General features: G+C 32.9%; 2 protein-coding genes across 3 annotated transcripts in view; both read left to right on the top strand.

The window, feature by feature from the left end:
- Positions 1-23,741, top strand: part of LOC116337694 — a 95,737-nt gene that overhangs the window by 3,166 nt on the left and 68,830 nt on the right. For both annotated transcript variants that reach the window (XM_031762467.1, XM_031762466.1), the window contains exon 2: positions 4,426-4,878. In XM_031762467.1, coding sequence (XP_031618327.1) covers positions 4,709-4,878 — 170 coding nt within the window. In that variant the 5' untranslated portion in view covers positions 4,426-4,708. The remainder of the gene's footprint in view (positions 1-4,425; positions 4,879-23,741) is intronic.
- Positions 10,717-12,690, top strand: LOC116337697 (neuropeptide Y receptor type 1). The gene is made up of 6 exons (XM_031762472.1): positions 10,717-10,819; positions 10,895-11,198; positions 11,314-11,492; positions 11,577-11,720; positions 11,815-12,186; positions 12,317-12,690. The coding sequence occupies exons 1-6, from the start codon at positions 10,793-10,795 to the stop codon at positions 12,572-12,574; spliced, it is 1,284 nt and encodes a 427-aa protein (XP_031618332.1). The 5' UTR covers positions 10,717-10,792; the 3' UTR covers positions 12,575-12,690.

Genomic DNA, 23,741 nt, shown 5'->3' with positions numbered 1-23,741 from the left:
TCTCTCTCTCTCTCTCTCTCTCTCTCTCTCTCTCTCTCTCTCTCTCTATCTCTCTCTATCTTTATTTCATTTATACTTTCAACGTGTTTATCCAATAGTCATTCGTTTTGCTTTTAGATAGGTGGATATGCAACTCTTTTCAAAACTGTCCAAAGAACAATCGACAATTTAACTTATTAATGCCATCCTCTCAGTGTCACAATGATATTTATTTAAAAAGAAAACCATCGTTAAGCGAATGGTTGTGAATATTTCTGCGACATTTTCTAATAATCGGTTAAATTGGTAGCGATGCGTTAGTAGCGCCGCATTGACGACCATTTGCGTTGAATACCATTTAGTATACCATACTTTCAATAATAATAAAACTATATCCGAAAAAATTCTAATTGAATAAATTGTTCGAAATGAATGAATCAAAGAAATTCAGTCGAATCTATGTATAATGCAATGTTCAATGTTCAAAAAGGCCAAAGCCAAAACGATAAATGTTCATTACGATTTCATTCTCACAAGTAAACAGAATATATAACCAGTGTCTATATATGCAGATTGGGCATGAATTCAGCATAGTAGTTGCCACCCCTCTCTTTCTCTCTCTCTCAATATTCCTGCATGTGCGTTAAGTATAATGCAGTGAGCACGCTCATTTTTTGTCTTCATTCAAGTGAATTAAGAATGCTCACGTGTTTTCAAATAAAACGAATTTTCAATCAAATTCACATAAAAAAGGTTTACCACCAAAGCATACAACATGCAATTCGATTTAAAGTTGATGCGGTAGATGAAACGGGCATAAAGCAAATCAAATAAATCAAAATCAATTTGTTGGCTATTTCCAATATTTTTTCCACAAGCTATAAAGAAAATGCTCACAAATCGAACGTGCATGGCAAAATGATGAAGTGAAAAGTAATAGCGCCAAAACAATCTATTTCGCATAAGGCTTTCCAACACCGCAATCGATTTCAAGCACACAACCAATTGGTCTATTCATCAACATAAAGATATTAAAACCCATGACTTCGTATTTATTTAATTTTTTTTTACACGAATTACATTTGTCGAATGAATAGCATTAGTGAATGATGCCCGAAAATGAAAATACCGAACGAGAGAGTATATAGACAAATTTAATTATATTTGTATTGATTTGATGACGACCACCTCTGAAAGTTAGAACGAACGAGAATATTTCAAATGGATCAATACCCAAAAGCTTAAAGCTTGACCAATTTAGATTTGTGGTTTTCTATGCTTACCAAATGACAACCGGTCATAGTTACGAACGGTCCAATAATTTCGATGAACACAAGTAATTCAGAAATATGACCGAAGACTGAATATTAGTTGAAATTGGTAATCGTAATTTAGTGACGCTGAATATCATCGATAATAAAGTTTTCCTAACTGAATAAAACGAATCCCAAATGAATTAAAGAAGTGAAATGATGAAATAGAAAAAATGACTTTATCAATCTGATTTATGGCCATAGACATATAACATTCAACTATTTTATAGTAGATTCGAAAAAGTTCCAACGCAAAATTGACTCTTGGGAGAAAGAGGGAGAAAATCGACAAGAAAATCGGCATATTTTATAGCGATTAGATTTGGTCAAATGTTTGTGCCATAATCATAAGATTTTGCTATATCCATTTCGAGATAAATTTTGTATCCGAATTGTGAGGAGCTTTGTGAATAAGATTTATAGTAATGGTCACAATGTTAGTCAAGATCCAACTGTATTTGAAGTTTGAATTCTTTAGAATGATTTATTTTCTCTGGGTTAAACACCGTATTCGTTTGCAATTCAAATGAATGAGACAATAAAAAAAAGGTATGACTGCCAAAATTGAATCGTTTCACAAAACTCTTTAAATGACATCTAGTGTTTGGTCAAGATTACCGATAAAATTTCAAGATACAATCGGTGTCTTTTATCTGAACGAAATACCAATATCACATCTTTTAAGTCATCACAGACTGAATTCAACCATAAGCTCATTCAAGCCAAAAAAACATGCGAAAAACAAAAGACGCATACGCAATTTACAGCAGCAAATAACTGAACTCAATGAGTCAAACAAAAAGACACATAACAACTAACGCTTGCAAAAAGATCGAAATCACATACGCATCTGTTTTTTTTTTTTTTTTTGAGCTACAAAAGTAGATACGCATCTGTTGTATTTCTTGAACAAGTGCAAAAAAACCATGTGCACACAAGTCAAAAAAGAGACAAAATTCACAAATAGGCTGAATGCTTGTTTCTTTAATGTCTAGCTTTAGATAACTCAAATATGCGTGACAAACGACGCAAAGAAAGGAAGAAGGGAGTTCGGCGGAAATGAGGAGTGAGCGACTACTACACAAATGTATGCAATGACAAACAATAGACAATGATAGCAGCAAAGGCGGATCTCTCCCCCCTTCGTAATGCTATTGTATTTATAATACAAAATAATATACAAAATGCAAATAAAAGTTTAATTCTTTTACTATTTCATCGTTAAATGTTTTCTTTCTCATAGTTTATATGTCCTTTTTCAATGGACGTAGTCGATTACCATCAGTCAAATATATTCTGATTGTGATATGTTGTCCATTCGTTGCTAAATTATGCATCATTCATCCATATAAATTCAATAAAATCACTATTGTGATATCGGTAGATGGAAATAATTGAAAATGCGTTTCAGGTTACTGTCGTTCGACCAAAAACAATCAACAAACAAACGATGTCAATTGTAATTCCGATACACATTTTCCCATGTCAATCGGGAATATACCTGATACGCATAAGCGTAGGCGGCAGTAGACGGTTGATTTGTATATGCATATAACTTTCTTCATCTCAAAACCAAAGTGAAAAATGTATTTTTTAATGGATTAATTTTCCATTGAAAACCTAATGGTAATTCTTCGTCAAATGTCAAAACATCCAAAAGTGACATTAAAAGCGTTACAAAAACCTAAACAAAAATATATGAGTTTATGATGTTTTGGTTGGATTTTCTTATCTTTATCGTTGTATTCAAAATGGATGCGTGTAGATGTGGATTTTCGGCTTCTTCGTCTATGATATCATCCACACCGTAAACATGATGAGCAACATTGATCTCATTGTAGATATATAACAAATGAAACACATGAATTTCAAATTGGCTCCCAGCATACAGTCAACGTGGAATTGAATGAAGATAAATAAAAAAGAAGCATAAATTCTCCGGTGGCAATACAAAAACAATAATTTCACTTATATTTTTTTAGCTGATTTACTTATATTCAAAAAAAAATTGTTTTTTATAATAAAGAAAAACTGCACATAGGGGTAGACACGATTCGTGTGATACATTGTGATTTGAATTGATTCGAATTGACTAGTGCTTTGTAAAATACCAAAATAAATATTTAGTTTTTCTTCTTTAACCTAATGAATTATTTCATATGACACTAAAGCAAACATCGACAGTTAGATTTATTGCAAAGTTTCACACGAACTATCAAGCTGTGATTCAAAATTATTTGAAATATTTCCAATTAAGTTGCAATTTAAAAAGATTCTATTTTTTGTAAAGATTTACTTGTTTGGATTTGGTGTATACCCCCTAGAATATAGAACATATATTCGGATGATGATGTCGTTTGAGTGGATCACATTTGATATCATCGTTACAATTTAGATAAAATGTCTATTCTATGCCTAGAAAAACCACTCTCATAAATAACTTATGGTCGCCTCAAAGGTTTACAATTATGTGATTGCATTCAACCGGGTGTCTCTTATAAGAAAAACCATTTTTGAAATTTTCTTTAAAACAAAATCAGACTAGAATATTAAGCAGTGTGTTGAAGCTGACACCCGTTGTGGCTGACACCCGGTATGGCGCAAACACGTTTCCTTAAGCCGAATAATCATAAAAAAATATGTTATGCTTTGCACGATAATATGGATTGCATCGTAAACTTTCATTATGCGTATAAACTCGTGAATTGGTGCGGAAAATGAGGTTTTTTTAAATGCGCCATTCATGCGCGAATTATTTAGTTTTCGAAATGATTTTATATTGGTTGGTAAATCCGGAATATAGTATTGAAAATCAAGCTCCGAATAATTTGGTAGATTCCACTATGTCAATTAGTTTGGGTGGATGAGGTGTTTAAAAAAAACGCAACCCATCAATTCATTTAAAGTGACCATTAATCGAATTTAATTAAATTGAGTTACCTAACAATCCAATCGAACAGAAAAAATTAACCAACGCAATCCCATTTGAATTTTATCCCATAAATCAAATAATTCATTTTATCAGTTAAACATTCAAATGTGTTTCATTTGAATTTTGAAGCATTTACATTTAAACATTAAACATTTATACTAACATCTTGACAATACCATTAAATTTATGCAATCCGGAAAGTTCGGAACAGACAGATTACTGACAACGAACCACAACCAAAATAAACTTTGCGAAATAAAAACAACTACGGGCGAGTGTTGAAGATCGATTGAATCTTGTTTGTCGTGTAAAAAAAAAATAAGTTCATTACCCAAGTATTTATTCAATCAAATCGCGAATAGTGTTGCTAAAAGCATGCATTGACAAATAAATTCGAACGAGGAAAATAATCATAATTAATTGAGTAACTGTAACAGTGAATTCACTTGGCGCTTGCGTTCGTCAGACCCTAGAGGGTCAAAATATGAACGATGGCACAACGAAGAAGACGTACGATAAAGGTGATAAAAATGAGAAAGCGGAAAAAAGTGACGAGAAAAAAGGTACACCATCATTGTCTATCGATCGTGCTGCATTCCTAATACTACGTGTAAAAAAGGCTTTCAAAAAGAAGCGCCAACAGCGAAAGGAACGGTAAGTCCAAATACAATTTCTTTTCTTCATTTCTTCGCTTGTGTGTTAATAATAATAGTAATAATCGGATATTGAATTTAGTTCAATTTATGCCGATTAAATTCTCACTTATAGAAGTTATTTTGTATGTGTTTGTTTGTCATCGGTCCCCCGTTGGTGTCGATTATGAGTTCGATGTTTGTATCGTTTATCGTCTCATCAAATTTATGATCGAAATAATATCAAGTTGACCCCCTAACCACCAACGAAAAAAAAACAATCCAAATATAAACCGAATTTCATACTCTACCATTCATCCGAAAAGAATAGTGACTCAACTCAATACGTCGCACGAAATTGCGTTAAGTGTGTGAAGAGATAGGTCAAATACTGCTTAATGCATCCGTTTCAGTTGATGTAATGAATTATTCATTTCATTGTTTTTCTCCGTGCACTGTTATGAAAAGTGAAAATGTGTCACAAACACACAGAGAGAGACACCATGGTGTACGAATTGATAAGGCGAGAAAAATTACCGATGAATTTCTACATCAACCAGCAAAAAATCGAGAACACATACAGCTCTATTGGTATTTTCCATTCTGTTGGGTTTTTGCCTATTCATTGGGTGTGTTGATTCTATGTTTTTTTTCTCGCTTTTTTCATATTTGTTTGCTACAAAATTTGGTCTCTTATCAGTCAAAGTAACAAGACAAAGACAATACATCTCAATAAGATTCCAAGACAAAAGAGGTAGAAGAATTAGTAAAGACAAAATGAAATCCCATTTTTAACATTCAAGGTCAATAAAAACGGATAATTAAGTTAATATAACAAAAAAAAAAAAAAAAATGAAAAAAAGTTCCATCGTCGTTTCCCTATGATTAGAGTGATTCTAATGCAATTTATAGCTCTTCTCACGTCCAAATGTCTGTATAAGAGATACATATTAATCAAATGAGCTTTACTTGTCCAAACCATGCTTTCAACTATGCAGTTAATTTGTTTTGATGTTTGGTTAGGCGTTACTGAATTTCTAATTTCAATATTTTTTGGAATATAATATTATTATATTTATGCCTGTAGGCGTAAATCGAATTAAAAAGCGATGAAAAAAAATAATGTAAATAAAGGATAATGAATTTACAGTAAAATCTCCAGAACCAAGAAATAGTTTCATTATACGAATTGGTACGAATTGGGGGATATTTTTACAACAACAACAACAATCATTTATAGACCGATTGTACCTTTCGGTGTGTGGTCTTTTACGAAACGACTAGACTCCAATTCCTCTAAACGATATTTTTACGTCATGAATTTTAACACCATAAAAAATGTTCCACCATTTGATTGCTTCACTGTAAATTAAAACCTTTTAGCCCTTCTCTTTCATGAAAAAATCACATCATTTTCCCGTCGAATAAAATCTATGTGCGATAACATTGTAGCAATCATCACATGTTTTCATATAAAATCATTATTTAATGTGGAGTTGAAACATCAAGTTAATTCCATTTAAAACAGATCGAAATATAATTATGTGCTTTTAATGAACTAAACGTTAAACATACACACTCATACGCGCCTCGTATACAATGCGTGTCGTGTAGACAGCCCATCTCTTTTCAAATATGCGCGCTGGATTCGCATCAGTTGAATGAAAGTAATGAATAGCAAAATGTTCACTTCATTCGGCGTTAAGTCAATTCCGAAAATTGCTTCACATGCTACATCTTAACTATCAATGAAATGTACAAACTCTATAATAATTGATATTCGACGTGGAGACACATAATCAACTATATTCCTGTAATTTGAATAATATCATCTAGAACTAGAATCAACATCGATACCATACCATTTCTTGGATTGCTGGATGGTTTGATATGGCGGAAATTGCAACAACAGTGTGTAATTTTGTCGCCGCTCATTTTCACATCTTTATGAAATGCCGACACATACGCGGCGGTGCGAAATAATGGAATATGACTTATTCAAACGACGAACGACAAAATTGAAACTGAAAATGTTGGTACCGTTGTCACCATCATCATTCGTGCCGCAATTCGCTCAAACTTTAGAAAATTTTCAGAATATTAAATTTACAATCGTTAAGAATTGAATACAACAATAACAACAACAAAAACAACAAAGCACGACAAACTCAGGACAATACATACATAAATCTATCTATAGCTGTACCGCGTCGCGCGCTCTATTCTTTTTAAAGATCTCTTTTTCGCATTTGCTTATGTTTTTTTTTCGTCGTGTGCTTTTCGAACGGTTTCCTTTAAGCCATTTGTATGCATCAAAAGAATGAAACTGGTGGTAAAAAGTCAAACAACAACATTTTTACCTGACTTGGCAGAAATGTTACAGTCTTATAGTTGATTTTTATTCAATGATAAAGATAAAGAACAGAGAGAAAGGGAGAGAGACTAGAATTGACTGCTTAAGCCAAACGAAATGTAAGACTATACAATCGTTGCACAGGTAATGGTATTTATTAATGTTCACCAAGGCAATATCTACTACATGTATTACGGAAAATGTGAACGATCTCATGGTATGCATATATAGCCCAAAGCTAAATCGAAATAAAAGGTAGCACCAGCCAACTTCGAAAAAAATCACGGAGTTGAACTAAATACAGAGAAAAAGAGACATGTTGCCTGAATCAAGCAAGAAAGGAATCCGAATAAAATTAACACCAACAACAAGAAGCTCAAGAATAAATGGCTAAAATTCATCGTTCATACAAACAGCACACGTCTACGAAAGTAAGAATACGCATACAAAAATGAAGGGAAAAAAAAGTTTTACATGAAAGCTTTTGCGCTCACAGTTGACGTCGAATAACAATTCAAATATTTCAGTGAAATGAACAATACAGAATGCAAACACTGTGGAGGATGTGCATGTTAATGACTTAATACATTTCACATTTTTTATAATTGAACATGTAACACGAAAAGGATGTTGTTGCCGCCATGAAGTAAATTAAAAAAGAAATTATAAATCTCATTCATTTGAACCGAATGCAAGTTTTCACTTTGGAAAATTGTTATAATAAAATCGATGGAATAGAAGAATTAGAAGAACAACAAAATCCAAAATGTAAGCACGGAATACGTGTAAATTGAATAAGGAGCAGCCCTTTTATTTTCGATATTTTATATTCTCATCGATAAGTTTCTCAAGTTTTTTGTTTTTCTTTGCTATTGTTCATGGTGGAACACAAATAAAAACAATTTTTTTTTGCACAACAAACAATTTCTCTTTTGTTAAATTTATGTTTGCACCACTTTCACATTTTCAACGTCGCCAAACTTTCCGAAGCGTGCTTATGCCATATTAAACATGGTTAAGAGCTAAAGAACAGCAGGCAAAAACGACGACGATGAGAGAAGTAGTTTGAACGACAATGCGTACGCGATGCGCTTTCAGGCTTAAACATTGCGCTCGCAAATATTGTCAGACACATGATGACGAACTGCAATTTAATGTGACGTGGTCAAGAAGTGTGCATAGACACACTGTGTGTGTGTGGATACAAGTGGAAACAAACAACGATGAATTGAAGCGAAGCGCAAGATAAACAGATTTGTAAAAAAATGCCAACATGCTTTTGAGCTGCGAATACGCTGAATATTTTTTTTAGCTTGGCTTTTGTTTCGCTATAATAATATCAAATCATATATAAAAACGATAGAAAAATTATTCATTCATCTCATTCAAACCCAAATAGCAGAAATATGAAAAACCATTTTCCTAACTCTTGCTGTTGTTGGTGTTAGTTGGTTAACAGTTTTTGTTATTTTTTTTTTTTATGTTTTGCAGAGCCCTCTTTCCACTTTTTTGTGTCATTTTTTTGTGATCACACTTTCGTCATCTTGTCATGGTTTGCAAGCAGCGTTATTTTTTTATTTCTATTCCTCGTTTTCTTGTGTTCCGCGTACATAAAAAAATACACACGCGTCAACTTTATATGACTTTGTGTTTATTTTTTTTAATGCTCTCTTTCTCCCTCACCCGACTTGACACTGTTCTCTTTATGCACTCATCTATTTGCACGAATCATTTACCGCCATCGTCTGTTTGCAATTTCTAATACATGCACATGGTAACAGTCAACAATCGTCATTGAAAGTCGAAGTGTTAACAGCGTCAAATACTTTGAAAGTTTGTTTTCCTTTTTCCATTTATATTTGCACCCCCCACCCCCCATATGATGGAGTTATAAGTCTCTGTCAACGGTATTTATTTAATTCAAAGGGTCAATTTATGACGTTTTTCTTGCTACTCCCATATGCAATAATCTCAAGTTTTTCCTTCCACAAAATATTGGGCAATGGAATTGACATCAATTTTAGTTAACATTCGGCATTCTTTCCTTATGTTCTATATTCATTTGATTTGGCGCATTTTTAACACATGAATTTTGTTGTGAGAAAATGAAATGTGAAAATTTGTTCAATGTTTCACAACATAAAAGCTTTTTGAACTGACGCCGGGACACAGTCTTCACTAAATACAGTCTTCACTTTAGTCTTCACTAAAAAAAGAACAGAAAATGTCCACGAATCATTTGTTCGCCGATTACGTCGTATTGAAGTTGGATAACACAAAGAGAGGCACTCTCATGTGTATTTTGCAAAAAATAAAGTGTAAAAAGCACATCCATGCGATGGCATTCTTTTCACACAAACAAACGTATAAAATAATATAAAATATATTTTACTGTTTCAAGTTCAATATAAATCGTAATTTTTTACTTTCTTTGTAAAATTGTTAGTGTCGACAATGATGGTTATTTTAACCAATCGATATTCTTCTCGATATCTCCATAGCATTGGACAGCGAACAGAGTTTCTGTTTGGACACCATGTTTGAAAGTGGGTGCATGTATTTGTGGCTCAAACAAGTAAAAGAACCGAATCATGAGAGAGAGAAAAAGAGAGATTAGACTACGCGTATGTCTGTGGCCGATGAGTAATCTATGTATTTACACTTTCGATGCGAATGTGGCGATAAATATAATTTAATGAAAAGTTTCGAATCAGTTCGCCTTTTGTATTCAGAGTTCTTCAGGCACCACCTCTTTCCACACTGGTGTGTCATATTTTACTTGCAATGGCTATAAAATCAACCGATGGCAATTTATTATCCATCAAGTGCTAGGGGCAGAGCAGTACTAGAATAATCATTTTTGTTTTAAGTAATTCTATGTTGTGAGTAGTAATCCATATTAATCCATAGTAATACACACTTACGTAAATTCTAACAGCAATGCAATGACGTTTCATGTGTAAGTTGTGTATGACATTTGCTAGGCATAAAGCGATCGCAGTATATTTCGGATGAGACATTTTATTGTTAAAAAATGGAAAATATCGAATTTAATTTAATAAATATCGAATAAATTGTTTCAATCCGCAATATACGACGATCGCTTCATTCCTAACAAATGTAATACACATCGTACACATGAAATGTCATTGCACTGCTGTTAGAATTTACACAAGTGTGTATTACTGCGGATTAATATGGATTACTACTCACACCATAGAATTACTTTAAACAAAAATCATTATTCTAGTACTGCTCTGCCCCTAGATCAAGTGGAATGAGTTCATAATAAGAATTAATTGTAGCCATCATTTTCAATTAACTTATCAAAATGCAAATGTTTTTTCGATTTTGTGGTGTTATTTTTATGTTGTGTGGTGTGTGTCGAACGTTAACTTCTTATCACTGGTTTTCGAACTGACTAGAATTATGACCTGTCGGTACGCTTCGTGTGTTGATTCATATAGGTAAAAGCACATCAAAGTGAAACATCGTTGTTCATTTATTGTTTAAGCAAGTAGATCCTGTGAAAGAGTTTTTATTCGCCGTTTACGTTCCATTTTTAAAGGATTAAAGTGTAAAAATGGCATCAACCTCAAATAATTCCGGGGTTTGTTTTTATTTTGATGAAATATTGGTTTATTTAATGATTCATTTTTTTTCTTTTAATCTTCGATTCAAAAAGGTCGATTACGCTAAATATGACTTTCCACGTGAAATTTGGTTCGTTAAACCAACAAATGAAATTGTATGCAAATTACTAGTTTTGGTGCCAATTATATTTTGCGGTGTTGCTATGAATGTTTTACTATTGAATATTATTATCAAAAATCGTGCATTGCACACGCCAACGAATTACATTCTATCGAATATGATAGTGGCCGATACATTAATGCTACTCGTTTCACCGGTGCTATTAATATGCTTTGATTTATTTCAAAATTTCATCCTCGGGCCGATTGGATGCAAAATTGGCGCTTTTATACAAGGTTCTTTTTTTTTTTCAAACGACAATTGCTCATTATTAAACAAACAAACATTAAACAAAATCTTTTTCATTAAATTCATAAAATGGTTTGTTTTAATTTTTTTGCTTGATTTTAGTTACATTCCTGCTAACATCTGTATTAAGTCTGTGCGTAGTTAGTTATGATCGTTTAACAGCCATCGTGTTGCCAATGGAAAAGCGTATAACAATGCGTGGTGCTAAGATGACCATGCTTTTTACATGGATGGTGGGCTTAACAACTTCAATTCCTTTTGCGGTTTACCGTAATTATATGGTATAATCTTTGTATCCTTTTGATTTTGTTCCGGCTCTCAATTTCACAAAATTGTCTCTTATTTCATGGAACGGCAAAATCCAGGAGCGAAAATGGAAAAATTTTGTTGAACAATTTTGCGTTGAGAATATGATAATCCTGCCCATTTACTGGCACATTATTTTAATTCTGTTGGTGTTATGTCCTCTCATTGTGATGATAATATGTTATTCAGCAATTTTTTGGAAGGTATTATATGAAAATCGCATTTATCATAGAAAATATGTGATTTTTCATACGAAAACTGTTTCACAAAATAAAATATTTTGTGTTCACATTTCAGCTGGATCGATATGAACAAAAAGTGTTAAAGCACGAGAATTCAATTACCATTTCGTATAAAACAAAAGTTGCCCGAATGCTGTTCATTCTTGTGAGTGTATTTATTCTATTGCACATTCCGTTTACGGTGTTTATGTTTAAGCGATCAAAATTACTGGAAAAATCCGAAATGAATCAAGTGGATGATGATGGTGGTATATTCTATATTCTATTTTGTTTTTCATATTGTTGTTTGTATTTGAATGCGGCTATAAATCCCATTATTTATGGCCTGACCAATGACAATTTCCGTCGTGCCTATCATCAAACACCAATCATACCGAGGCAATTATGCCGTTTGCTGCATGCAATCAAACAACTGAAATCGAACAAGGTTTGCGTTAAATCATTTCTACCTTCACATACAGAAAACAAATTTGAATCGAATCCATTTGGTTCGAGTGTTTTAATGTTTTATCCGAATAAATTCATTTGTCTGCTTCTTTTTTTAAAACACTAACTAGACACATTCTGTAGAAAAACCAAATATCGATGTACAACCCATTATTTATCGTCTAACTCAAGAAACTGTGCTAAATCCCACTTCAATTAAGTCAGCAACACATTCATCGCAAGCAACGGTCACGCCAAACATCAACGACAATGATTCAAGTGCCAACATTGATATTGCTTACGTTACAGACACCACCACTGTTGCCGCTGCTGTTGCTGTTGCCGTTGCCATTATCGACAACATCAACAATAACAACAAGGCGAAATGAATCATCATTTCATTTCCTAATTTGCCCACTTACTTGACAATTGACCAATTGCCAGTGCGACAATTGAAATGATTTTTTCTTTTCACCCGTAAAAAGTGGTGCAATGGGATGAAGTGCCGGAATGAATTAAATTATTTATACCATTGGGGTTGTCAATGGCAACAGTCGTTGACGATGACACAAATAAAAACCATTAATAAAACCGATCTTGAAAATATGTTTGTTTGTTTTTTTTTGTTTATCTTTGTTCCTTCTGCTTCACTGTTTAGAAATTCGGGTTCACAGTTTTCTGTAGTTAAAAAGAAAAGAGTTTTCGTTCTTTGGAAGTAATATGATAGCAGGCAATATATTGAATTAACTGGTCAGTTGAGCTGACAGTACGTTAGCCAGCTAAATGGGCTAAAACAATAGACGTTATTGTTTTAATGATGAATCACTTTTCTTTTTTTAATAGAAGTGATTGTTCATTATAACAATAACTTCTATTGTTTGAGTCCATTTAGCTGGCTAACGTACTGTCAGCTCAACTGACCAGTTAGTTCAATATATTGTCTGTATGATAGTACGTGCAAAGGAGGAATTTTGAAGGCACCATTTTTTTACTGTAATTAGATTTGAGTTCTACATCAACCATGAATAATAATAATAATTTTTTTTTTTTAAATATGAAGTGGTTGTTTAAAGCGTTCCATTTATCAAGTTTTTGAACTCAATATGTTTCTGAATAATTTACCGCGCATTGTTTACTCTGTGAGAGTATTGTGCGAACAAGGACAGTTTTACAATTTAAACATTGTGTATTGTTTGGATAAATTATGACGCACAATTCGTATGTTAACGATATTTGATTGTAACATACTAAGCTTCAATTCTCTATTTTATGTTTTATGAACGGAAACAAAATTCCCAGAAGGTTAAGCAACTGCAGTACCGGTAGTGTTTCGAATAAGCACACAATCGACATTCATCCGCCCTCCATATTACCACTTTCTCTCTTTTTGTGTTTATTTATTATTTTTATCGGGGCACATATTGTCGGCTCACCGTATGCTCAAATCCACTCACTGCCGTTCCCTGTATAATAAAACATAACAAACGTACTTAGAAAACGCAGGCCATTTATCACCCAAGTGAGAAAAATTACCGGTGTGCCAATTTTTTGTGACATTTATCTGAATGTTTATGATTGAGCGCGACTAAGTGAACCCCAATCAGCCCTGGAAAAAATAGCGACCATGTAACAAATAATACAAATATATTTCCGTACATATTTTCCGGCTTAACATTTGCATTAATTCGATTGTATTGAAATTTTAAATGAAAATTTATCAGAAATGGAAGTTACAAAAACAAATAACCAATTGGGTCATTCCAATTTTTCCCTTAAATTATTCAATCCGGAAAAGTTTCTTCATTTACATTTTTAAAACGGAGCTTGGCATAAGCAATGGCTTTTTTCATCTACTTCTTCTTGCTTCATGTTCAAGAACTAATAAGAATTCATTAGCTGTGAATGTAAAGCAGTGAAGAGCAAAGGAAAAAACACTGTAAATTAACTAGCAATTAAAGCAGCTGCAACGTTTATGGTATGCAATAATTTTTCGGTATTACTCTCCAGCGAAATCAGGCAGCACTCAACGAAAAGCTGTGAAGCTCATTGTTGCATGACCATGATATTTTCATATTTTTGTTTTTCTTTGCTTTTCGGACATTGAAAATGAATTAAATATCCCTGAGCTGTGTTTGTACGCTGAAAAGGGCGTAAGCTATGCTTCCTGTCTTCTTCATTATAAAAAGGAAAAAATGAATGCAAAGGCATTCACACACATACGATGACGCATATAGTGTAAATGTAATTGTGCACGAAATGTAAAAGCGATTAAAAATGAGTGCGATGTGCATGTTTGAAAATAGTGTGTATTGCACTTTTGATGCTGCTAAGATGTGCCACTCATCAAATGCTTAAAAGATCCTGTGGTTTTATTCCGTTTGCTTTTATAAATGGATACATTTTTAGATGTAAATATATTATTATGGCATACATGTATACGACGGTATAGGTCTTTGTGCTGTTTATTATCTTCATTGTTGTTGCGTTTAAGTGTTTTGTATTGTTTTCGCTTTGTTTTCATATCTCTCAACCATATATGCGCGAATGGTAGGATAATTTCGAGATAAAAGCAATGGCAAAACAAAGCAAAGCAAGCGAAAAAAAATATAGAAAACAAAACACCTACACCACATACACTTTTTGACTTGATGTATATAAATGATTGTTTATTGTTGCTTTTAAGTGGAATGTCAACAATGGCAACTTTTAGCAGGGGTAAACCGTCTTGCTAAATGTAAAAATAGCGTGTCGGTTAAATGATATCCGATTCGAGATTTATTTTCATACACCTCATATATGGCAAATTTTATGCGTCTCAGTTGACCTAGTTTGGTGTCTCAAGTTCAATTGTTTTTTTTTTTTTTTTTAATTTCATTCATCATGAATGATGCACACTGTTTTGAAATCCAGCATGCAGAGAATCAATCTCAGAGGAGCAACAACAAAAATTGTGTAAATTAACAAATTCTTAAAGTGTAAAATGGTGTCCAAGCAGAAAATTAAATGTGGATTTCAAATGAACAAATTGCCACATTTAAAATGGCTGCATTCAAAACAGAAAAAACGCAATTTGTATACGACAAACATTTGAATGAAAATTGCAACTTTTTTTGTGTACTCCGATTTTTTATACGATTTGATGAAACGGAGAACATGTACTTTTTCTCATTATTAATCGCATGGGAATTGAGCAATAGACTGACAACGAACGACTCACTTTATTAGCCTAAACAATGACACCATGATAATGATTGTGAATCCATATTTTCTTTTTTATAGCTTCAAACACAGCCAGAGCTAGGCAGTTCGTAAGTGGAAATAGTACTTTTTTGTGATCGATCGTTCGTTCGTATTTCAACAAACGAACTAGCGACAATACAAAATGCCTAGCTCTGCAGACAACGCAATTTAAAGAATAGTTTTTATTTGAAGTCAAGTTCTATGTTCCAACTTTACGAAATAGCAGAATTTTGATCGACATTTTTTTAAGCAGAGATATAGAATTTTCGTTGAATTCTAAGTCTATTGTATGAAGTATCAGCCACAGAAGTATTTGGATAAATGTCGAAATTATGTTAAAACTTTGCATAAAATGGAACCCCAATGGGGTTACCCCATATATTTCGAAAATATTGTCATATCTATAGCTTATTATTTTCAATCGATTATTCATAATTGGAGTTCTGTGTAGCTAAAATGCTGCATGCGACTGTTCTATTCTATTAAGAGTTCAAGTTGAACCGTTCAACTGCAGTTGCTCTTAAGTGAATTCTTGGAATAAAGAAGCAAACCGTACTTGTTTGCAATCTATATGTGGACTATGAGCTATATGTGTGCAATGAATCAAAATTAAATTTGCTTTTATTCAGCTCGCAATATTGAGTTATTTTGTCGGAGCGCATCTCAACTCGACTCATGTAAACAATAAGCATATAGTAAATAGTGGCATGAAATGTGTTGATACAACATATGTGTGCATATGTCTACGTGTGTTGTTCATCCGGTGAAAGTGTTTGATAATTTTATTTATCCGTTATTATATTTTGGATCAATACATTCTCCAGCTCTTTGTCTGCAATTTTCATTATGCTTTTGTTTTGTCCAATATATCTAGTATCGAGTATCGACATCTCGACAAAATTTTCGATACACCATTTCTTATACGTGAACTGTTCAGACATTGTTCCCTACGCTTTTCAACTATTCGTATGCTTATTTTTGGTATTAAGAGAAAAAACAGAAAAAAAAAAACGCCTTTACACTGCGTGCACTATATATTATGAACTTGAATTATCAAAAAAAATGATTTCAACATGGGAACATACATTCACATTGTATTTTGGGAACACTTTCACTTCGTTTGTGTCGGTTGGTTTTATAAACTTTTACTTGATGAAACTTAGATACATGGTATTTTATTTTTCAGAAGTCAAAAGAACGAAAAGTTTTATGTGTTTTGTTTATTCATGCAATTTCTTTCTCTCTCGAAGCCATGTTGAATGTTATGCATTTTTCAACTAAATTCTGTTAAGTATAATGTGGAAAAGTGTAAATTCAAAAAAAAACCACTACGTCTTAAAAATGGATGCAAACATTTCCTGTTCCGAGTGATACATAAATTTTTCTTTATTGCCATCATCAACATCAGCATCGAGGTCTTGAGCATTTCTTTTTACATCGTCGTCTTCGTTTTGCATTTCTTTGAAGTGTTGCAGTGTGTATGCGCTGTTTGCCTCTTGAATAGTCAGTGTTAAAAGTACACTTCATACTTCGGCGTTGGAAACACTATTATATTGATTGTTTTGCTACATACATATATTTTTCTAACTTCTTTTATTTGTTAGATGAATTCAATTCAAGCATACATATTTCTTATTTGAATGCTATTCATAAAAGAGTAACTTTCAATATTAGTTTGTCAATTCGTCCAAGTTTGATAATGCAATTTTTTTTGTGATAGATTTTTGTTTTCTTTATTGTAAAAAGTAGTTGAACTAGTCTGTCGCCACATTTTGTCAACAACAAAAATAGAGAGTGAATCATATATTTGCCAATATTTTCTCGACGATGTTTCAAAGTGAACATTTTCCGACTATAAAATGATTTTAAGAAATAAAATTTCATCTTGGATAGACTGCAACGTTTTAGAATTGCATTTTCCTCACAATTCAACCGTTCGCATGTACATTTTCTTGGAATGTTTTTTTCTTTTCTTTCTGAAATTTATAAAACTTTGAAAGAAAAGAAATTCAAAACCATTCGCTTCTCACACCATCCACAATCAAAGTGTGCTTTTATATTAGATTAAACTATCATATGTACATCACGTTTTGGTTGTTTATTGGTTCGTAACAGTTATATTGTTACTGGAAATGCTATTGGTGTATTATTAGTTTGTTACCGTATTCGTTCGTATCATAAATTCCAACGATCGTTGAACTAAAGCGAAAATAGTGTAGGTGTTGCCATTGACACACGGTAGCAGTGAGCTTTTCGATTGTCTGTCTGGTAATTAAAGAAGTAATATTTTTGAAAAATGTGCTTAATTCACACGATAGATACTGTTATACAGGGCGTCCACAGAACTTGGTCTAGGGGGGGGCGAAACAAATGAGAAACGAGGACATTAGCATAAGGGAGGCAAGCGCCCACCCCTGCCCTCTCTTTTGGACGCCCTTCTTTTATATACGTTTGTTTCGAACTTCTTATGAAGTGTGGCGAAGGTTTCGAAGCAGACGCCAAAAGGCAATATTTTTTTTCTTCGTTTTCACTATTGGAACCGAAAAGTACATGCATAAATATGATTATCATCTTGTTATTGTAATTTTAAGTAAGATCATTTTTTTGACAAATCATAAAACAAAAATGATTCACTAGTTGTTCTTCATTGGATGTAGTTTATAGTCAACTCTTTAAGCGTATTCAAATTTGAAGATTTGCATTAATTTGAACTTGCACATAATGGCTCCTTCACACTTATCTCGATCGGATTTTCAATGCTATTGAGCATGTCATAACTACGTCGACTAAACTTCAAACTATTTTACATTGGCAAATATGTAGTAGCGTTGATCAGAAGTTGGTACTTCGGCCGCAAATGTTTTTTTTTTGAAAGATTTGTGAATAATGACATAATTAATTTAAACGATGTCCAACTGACAATCGTGGAATTATTTATTGAGATTTCAAACTGGAAATATTCTTATAATGTTATAAAGGTCATCAAACCGAATGCCAATGTTCATTACAAACTCGTTCACAAAATGTGCATTCTCCACACAATGAGGTAGCACAAAACCAATGAAATATATTTTTATTAAATTAAAATTGAAACCGGAATTGTTATGGTGAGGAAAAAGTGTACATTACGGTTTATTCTGATATTGTAGTGGTCTCACTTTATTTACTTAAAGGTGGTTTTATTTCATCAGAACACTAGTAAAGCTCATGACCTATGATTATTGTGAATTGCGTGTCCCGTGTCAATATTATTGTTTTTCAACTCCACGAAACAATAAATAAATAGAACCACTTTTCATTGTTTGTTTATGTGTGAAAAGAGTTCCATAGAAAACACATTACCCACTGTATAGAGATGTTGTCATACTAATGGAATGTTTCATTTATAAAACTTCATAATAAACAAACAAACAAAAAAACAACAACCAAAACGGGAAAAAAGTGCGCAAGCAAAAATAAGCGAGGTGGCGGCATCTTGACAAGAAGAACCATACAGTTTATGGTTACAATCAATCTTGTTCCGAGCTCTCAATGTACTACAATTTGTTTATGCCATATCTAACAAATATTCATTACATTATCTACGTACTAGTAGTCATAATTTTATAAATGTACATTGGATTAAAGAGGATTGTCCAAGTTGATTATTCATGTTGATATGGAGAACACGAGCGTGCGTTTCAACGATGGTTATTTCCAACATTTCATGAAATATAATTTACTGTGTTTATATTGTTGATGGTGTGATTGCACGCAAAAATGTTATATTTATAGTATTATTAGATATTATATAGGCAAATCAATACTGAAAAATGAAATTAACATTTCACTTGATAGTAGGCGCACCTAGGGGGTAGACACAAACTAGAAAACTAAAAAAACAGAGAAAAATTAGGACTTATTAGGTCCTGCCAATGTACACGTTATATGCAATTTACTAAAAAAACTAAGAAAACTTAGCAATACTAAAGCCTGTGTCTCCCCCCTAGAGGCGCACGATACAAAAGATGAATGTTTCACTGAATACTCTTGACTTTTCAACATAAGGATATAATTAAAATCCGTTTATTGGTCGGGAACAGGGAATTTCGCCCAAAACGTTATACGATACACCATAAACGATCAACTTTCCTTCCAAATGTTCAGAGGAAAAAAAAACATCAACAGCAATAATAACATCATATTTATGAATGTGTTCTGAGCATAAAATGGCTCGATTAAAATATATATAATAGCGTCTGTGAAATTAACGAGCGGTGTTGAAAATCTGTATTGCATGTTATTTGTGTGTGTGTGTTTTATTTGGTTGTTTACGGTTATCCATTTCATTGGAACTCATTTGTCTTCGAACAACCTACGCCCAGTGCGGACGAGCTCATATTTTGGAACAATAATTGCCAAACAACTTTATTGGTAGAAATAAAATTCGGTTTTTATACACATTTCTCGAATGCTGGACATATTATTGTATCACTTTTACGATTCTTACAATAAACGTGTTATGCTCGGGATATTGTTGTTGTTCTTCTTCATACTTACTGTATAACATGTTTTTTTTCTTGTAAAACATACGTGGGTGGGACATGACTTAACTTCGATCACAACTTTGACAGCTTTCTAAATGAAAAACACATTCAATTTCGCTTCTTCGACAATCAACGTTTTTGAGGTCGATACAGATTTATTTAATTTCAAAAAAAGTTTGATATTTCAATTTGCATGTGTCAGCATGTTTTCAAAATTCGGCTAAAATTCTCTTAAAAATTGATTCAAATTCTCTATTAAAGAGAGTGCTTTTACTTGGGGTACTTATGAGGAAATTCATTTGAAATTCAAGCAACGCAAACATGTATGTAATGGTAGTTGGCAGTTGACAATACCAACTTTTGCTTTTTTTAGGTCACAAATTATGACTCGTAATTATAAACAGACACAATATCTACCACGGTCACAGTGGCAATATGGCGTTAAAATATCTCCATATGTGCATATTATCAGTGAAATGAAATTATTTTCAAGCTTTTGTTCTGCGCAATTTTTTGCTTTTAACATATATGCTTGTAACGCACAACAGTTAAAATTGGTGTAGCATTTTCGTTGCTAAAAAGAGAAATATTGTTGTTAATGTTAGATGTGAAAGTGCTGGCAAAAGCCGGTAAATTATGACATGAAATTATGGCCAATTGAGATCAAAACTTATCTATGCTGTACAAATTGATGATCAATAAAAAAAGGGCAGAAAGAAACTTTGTGTCCATCATTTAATCATAAAATATTTGTTAGGGAAGTTTGAAATCAACACAAAAACCATCTGGTATGATGAAGTCTGCACCTGATGTACGTGAAATAATAAAGTGGCTAAGTGAGCCCGCGGTCACAATTACATCATTTTCGATTAATAACGTCGATTTTTCGTTGAAACCGATGTTGTGTTCAATGGATTTTTGTTGACGTCGGCCATCCGCTTAAAATGCGAAACCGCATTCAATTCGATGCTATTTTGCCCCGCAGAGCCGATTACCACGAACCACAAAATTATATACTATATATATAAACATGTTATGTTGTTACCGGTAAGGTTGAGAACAATGCCTAAACTTGCCAAAAACATATAATACGGCAGGCGGTGCGGTGTTGAATTATTCATGTATTGAAAGAAGCGATTGCTATTTAACATTAGTGCAATTTAGCTTATGCCAGCGTTGATATGCAATGTAAACAAACATTTCTGCCAAAGTGAATGCTGGCTTTTAAATTGATTGACTCGAACATTTCATACACATTTATATTCGTTTCACAACAGTTGCAGCTTTTTTCTTCTTCTTCTTCTTTTTGTTTTTTTTTTCGGTTCGGTTTTCTCTCAAATATCCACAAATATAAAGGACCAATTATGGTTTACATCTTCCTTTTCATTCAATTTTATGTGTATTTACATTCACATTCACGCAATATGATGTTGACAAAAACAGAATGAAGGAATAAACCACCCGTTCGATTGACTGAAATAAATGATGATGCGTTTTTGTTTATCTATCCAATAGATTTCGATCGGAGTATTGAGATGAAAATCGCACACATTCGCATATACAACTTTCATCACAATTCATTCAATTCGGTAGCATGTGAAAATGTTTTGTTCGTATCGATTGGTTTGTGTTTCTCTTGTGTGCGTTGTATGTGTTGGATTTTGTTGTAATGTTTTCCGTTCTTTTATTTCGAATCATTTCGATCTTTTTCCCGCTTGACGCGGCCAAGTATCACATAGAAAAGGGAAAATAGTGAACCAGCACGCCAGACATTTTGAATATGATTGAAATCAATTGTGAAGAGGAATCTGGGTGCTAGTCAACCAGCCAATATGTCTGTACTTACCCTTGCATACGTGCACGTAATACATAAATGATCTGCTTAAGATGAGTTGAAATTGCCCAACATAGATTTAATTCACGCATTCTCAAAAAAAGACAGTTCGAGCTCCGGTTTTTTTTATGTTATTACTGCCATTTTCGGCTTTTTTTTATCCGTTTCGATTGCTTTTTACGTATAGCAATAATTTTATTTGCAACTATTCCATTACTAAACCAATTTTATCCGTTCATTTTATTCGCCGTTCCCTCGTTCTATCATCTCAATTCTGTCACATTTTCATCAAAGATCTTTTTTTATTTGTGATTGTTACGTCATACGTATTTGTTTTCTCGTGAGATTTATTCCGTTGTAAAAATACTGGAAAGTGGTATTTTATGAGTTGTAACTTTTCTTTTATTTGTTTTTCATTCCAAAAAGGATACACATGCATTCATCAATGAATGCCGATTTTAATGAGATGTTCAATGATTCGATTAGCAATCAATCAAGAAAAAAAAGAGTTTTTCTTTTGTATTTTGATAAAAAAAAAAATATTTCTTTTATTTGATTCCACTTGATGATCGACACTTTGAATTTTGGAAGAAAATAAATGCACCACTCGAATGGAGATTTTGAAGAATCACAAAAAAAGAACATTTCGTGGGTGTAGATTTTGGTTCAGTGACACACCCTCCTAAAACATGTCAGTAAATTGCTTGAATATGTTTATTTAGATATTATTTCAAGATTCGGTTGGGATATATACTTTCTGAATGTGGTGAAAATGTGCGAATTTCATTCAAACGAGAAAGATTTATCAAATTCGAGAAAATTGTATCTAACCCTTCATAATTAATTTGGAACGAAATTCGACACAAGCCAAAAGTATTTAGTTTAGTAACAATAATCTGCATACATGAATGTTTGTACGTTTCGGTGTATATTTTCGGAACATAATAGTCATATTTCTGCAACCTTAATTATTCATGACATTACTTTTTAACCGGAATATTATACGTCAAATATTAAAAATAAATCCACATATTTATCGATTTGAGGGGTTGTTTGAGTTTTTTCTCTCGCATTAATCACAGCAAATGATGTATGGAAAAAACAAAAAGCATCAAATATATGAGTGAAATGAGAAACTGCTTAAAAAAAATTGAGTCCATAAATGTTTATTTTGTTCGACTTTTGGGCGAATGTATATTTTAGTTTTCTGCATTTTGTTTTAAATCAACAAACAAAAAAACGTTTCATTCATACAAATATTTCTTGTGAATATTGCTTTATTTAATAAATGAGATACGGCACCCGTACGGCTGGGCAGACAAGGGGAGGGGGGACTACCCCCTCCTGCGACATCAAATTTTTGCGTTACCCCTTTACAAAATTCATGATTTTGGATAGAATTTTTCTCATTTTGCTAGGGTTTTTGGATCATAGCTGAAAATTTCCTATTTTGCTAGGAGTTTTTGGGGAAATTGCTCCCCCAATCCCCCCTGATTTTTTCAGTCTGCCCAGCTATGACGGCACCTCACCATCAGAAAATGAAACAGGCTGCTTTTTTAAATCGATTACGGACGATTATTTTAGAAATTCACATCCAATTTGAGTATTTGGTATCGGTTTCAAACTGAACTTCCTAAAAATCCGGTAACTATCCATACAATTTAACATAAAGGATGGAAGAGATGGCGAACCAATGATGGCGTTGAATAAGCATGCACCAACATTTTGATAATCCTTCAAATGGTATTTGACTGATTATGATAAATAAAGCTGTAGATTTGATAAAGTTTATTTTGAATGGCTTCATGTATTGAATGATACAGATACAGATGTCTAAATTCACGATAAACATAACAACAGTGTCCAACAAATAAATTGATTTAACAACAGTAATTATACATGTAGTGGCTACATAAAGCGATTTTGTGATTCCGTTTGTATTGTCTGTCGCTGTCA

The sequence above is a fragment of the Contarinia nasturtii genome, unplaced genomic scaffold (assembly GCF_009176525.2).
Source record: "Contarinia nasturtii isolate CC-2019 unplaced genomic scaffold, AAFC_CNas_1.1 Cnas_scaffold_285, whole genome shotgun sequence".
Taxonomy (NCBI): domain Eukaryota; kingdom Metazoa; phylum Arthropoda; class Insecta; order Diptera; family Cecidomyiidae; genus Contarinia; species Contarinia nasturtii.
The sequence above is the reverse complement of the archived record's forward strand: the minus strand, read 5'-3'. Positions and strand labels throughout refer to the sequence as shown.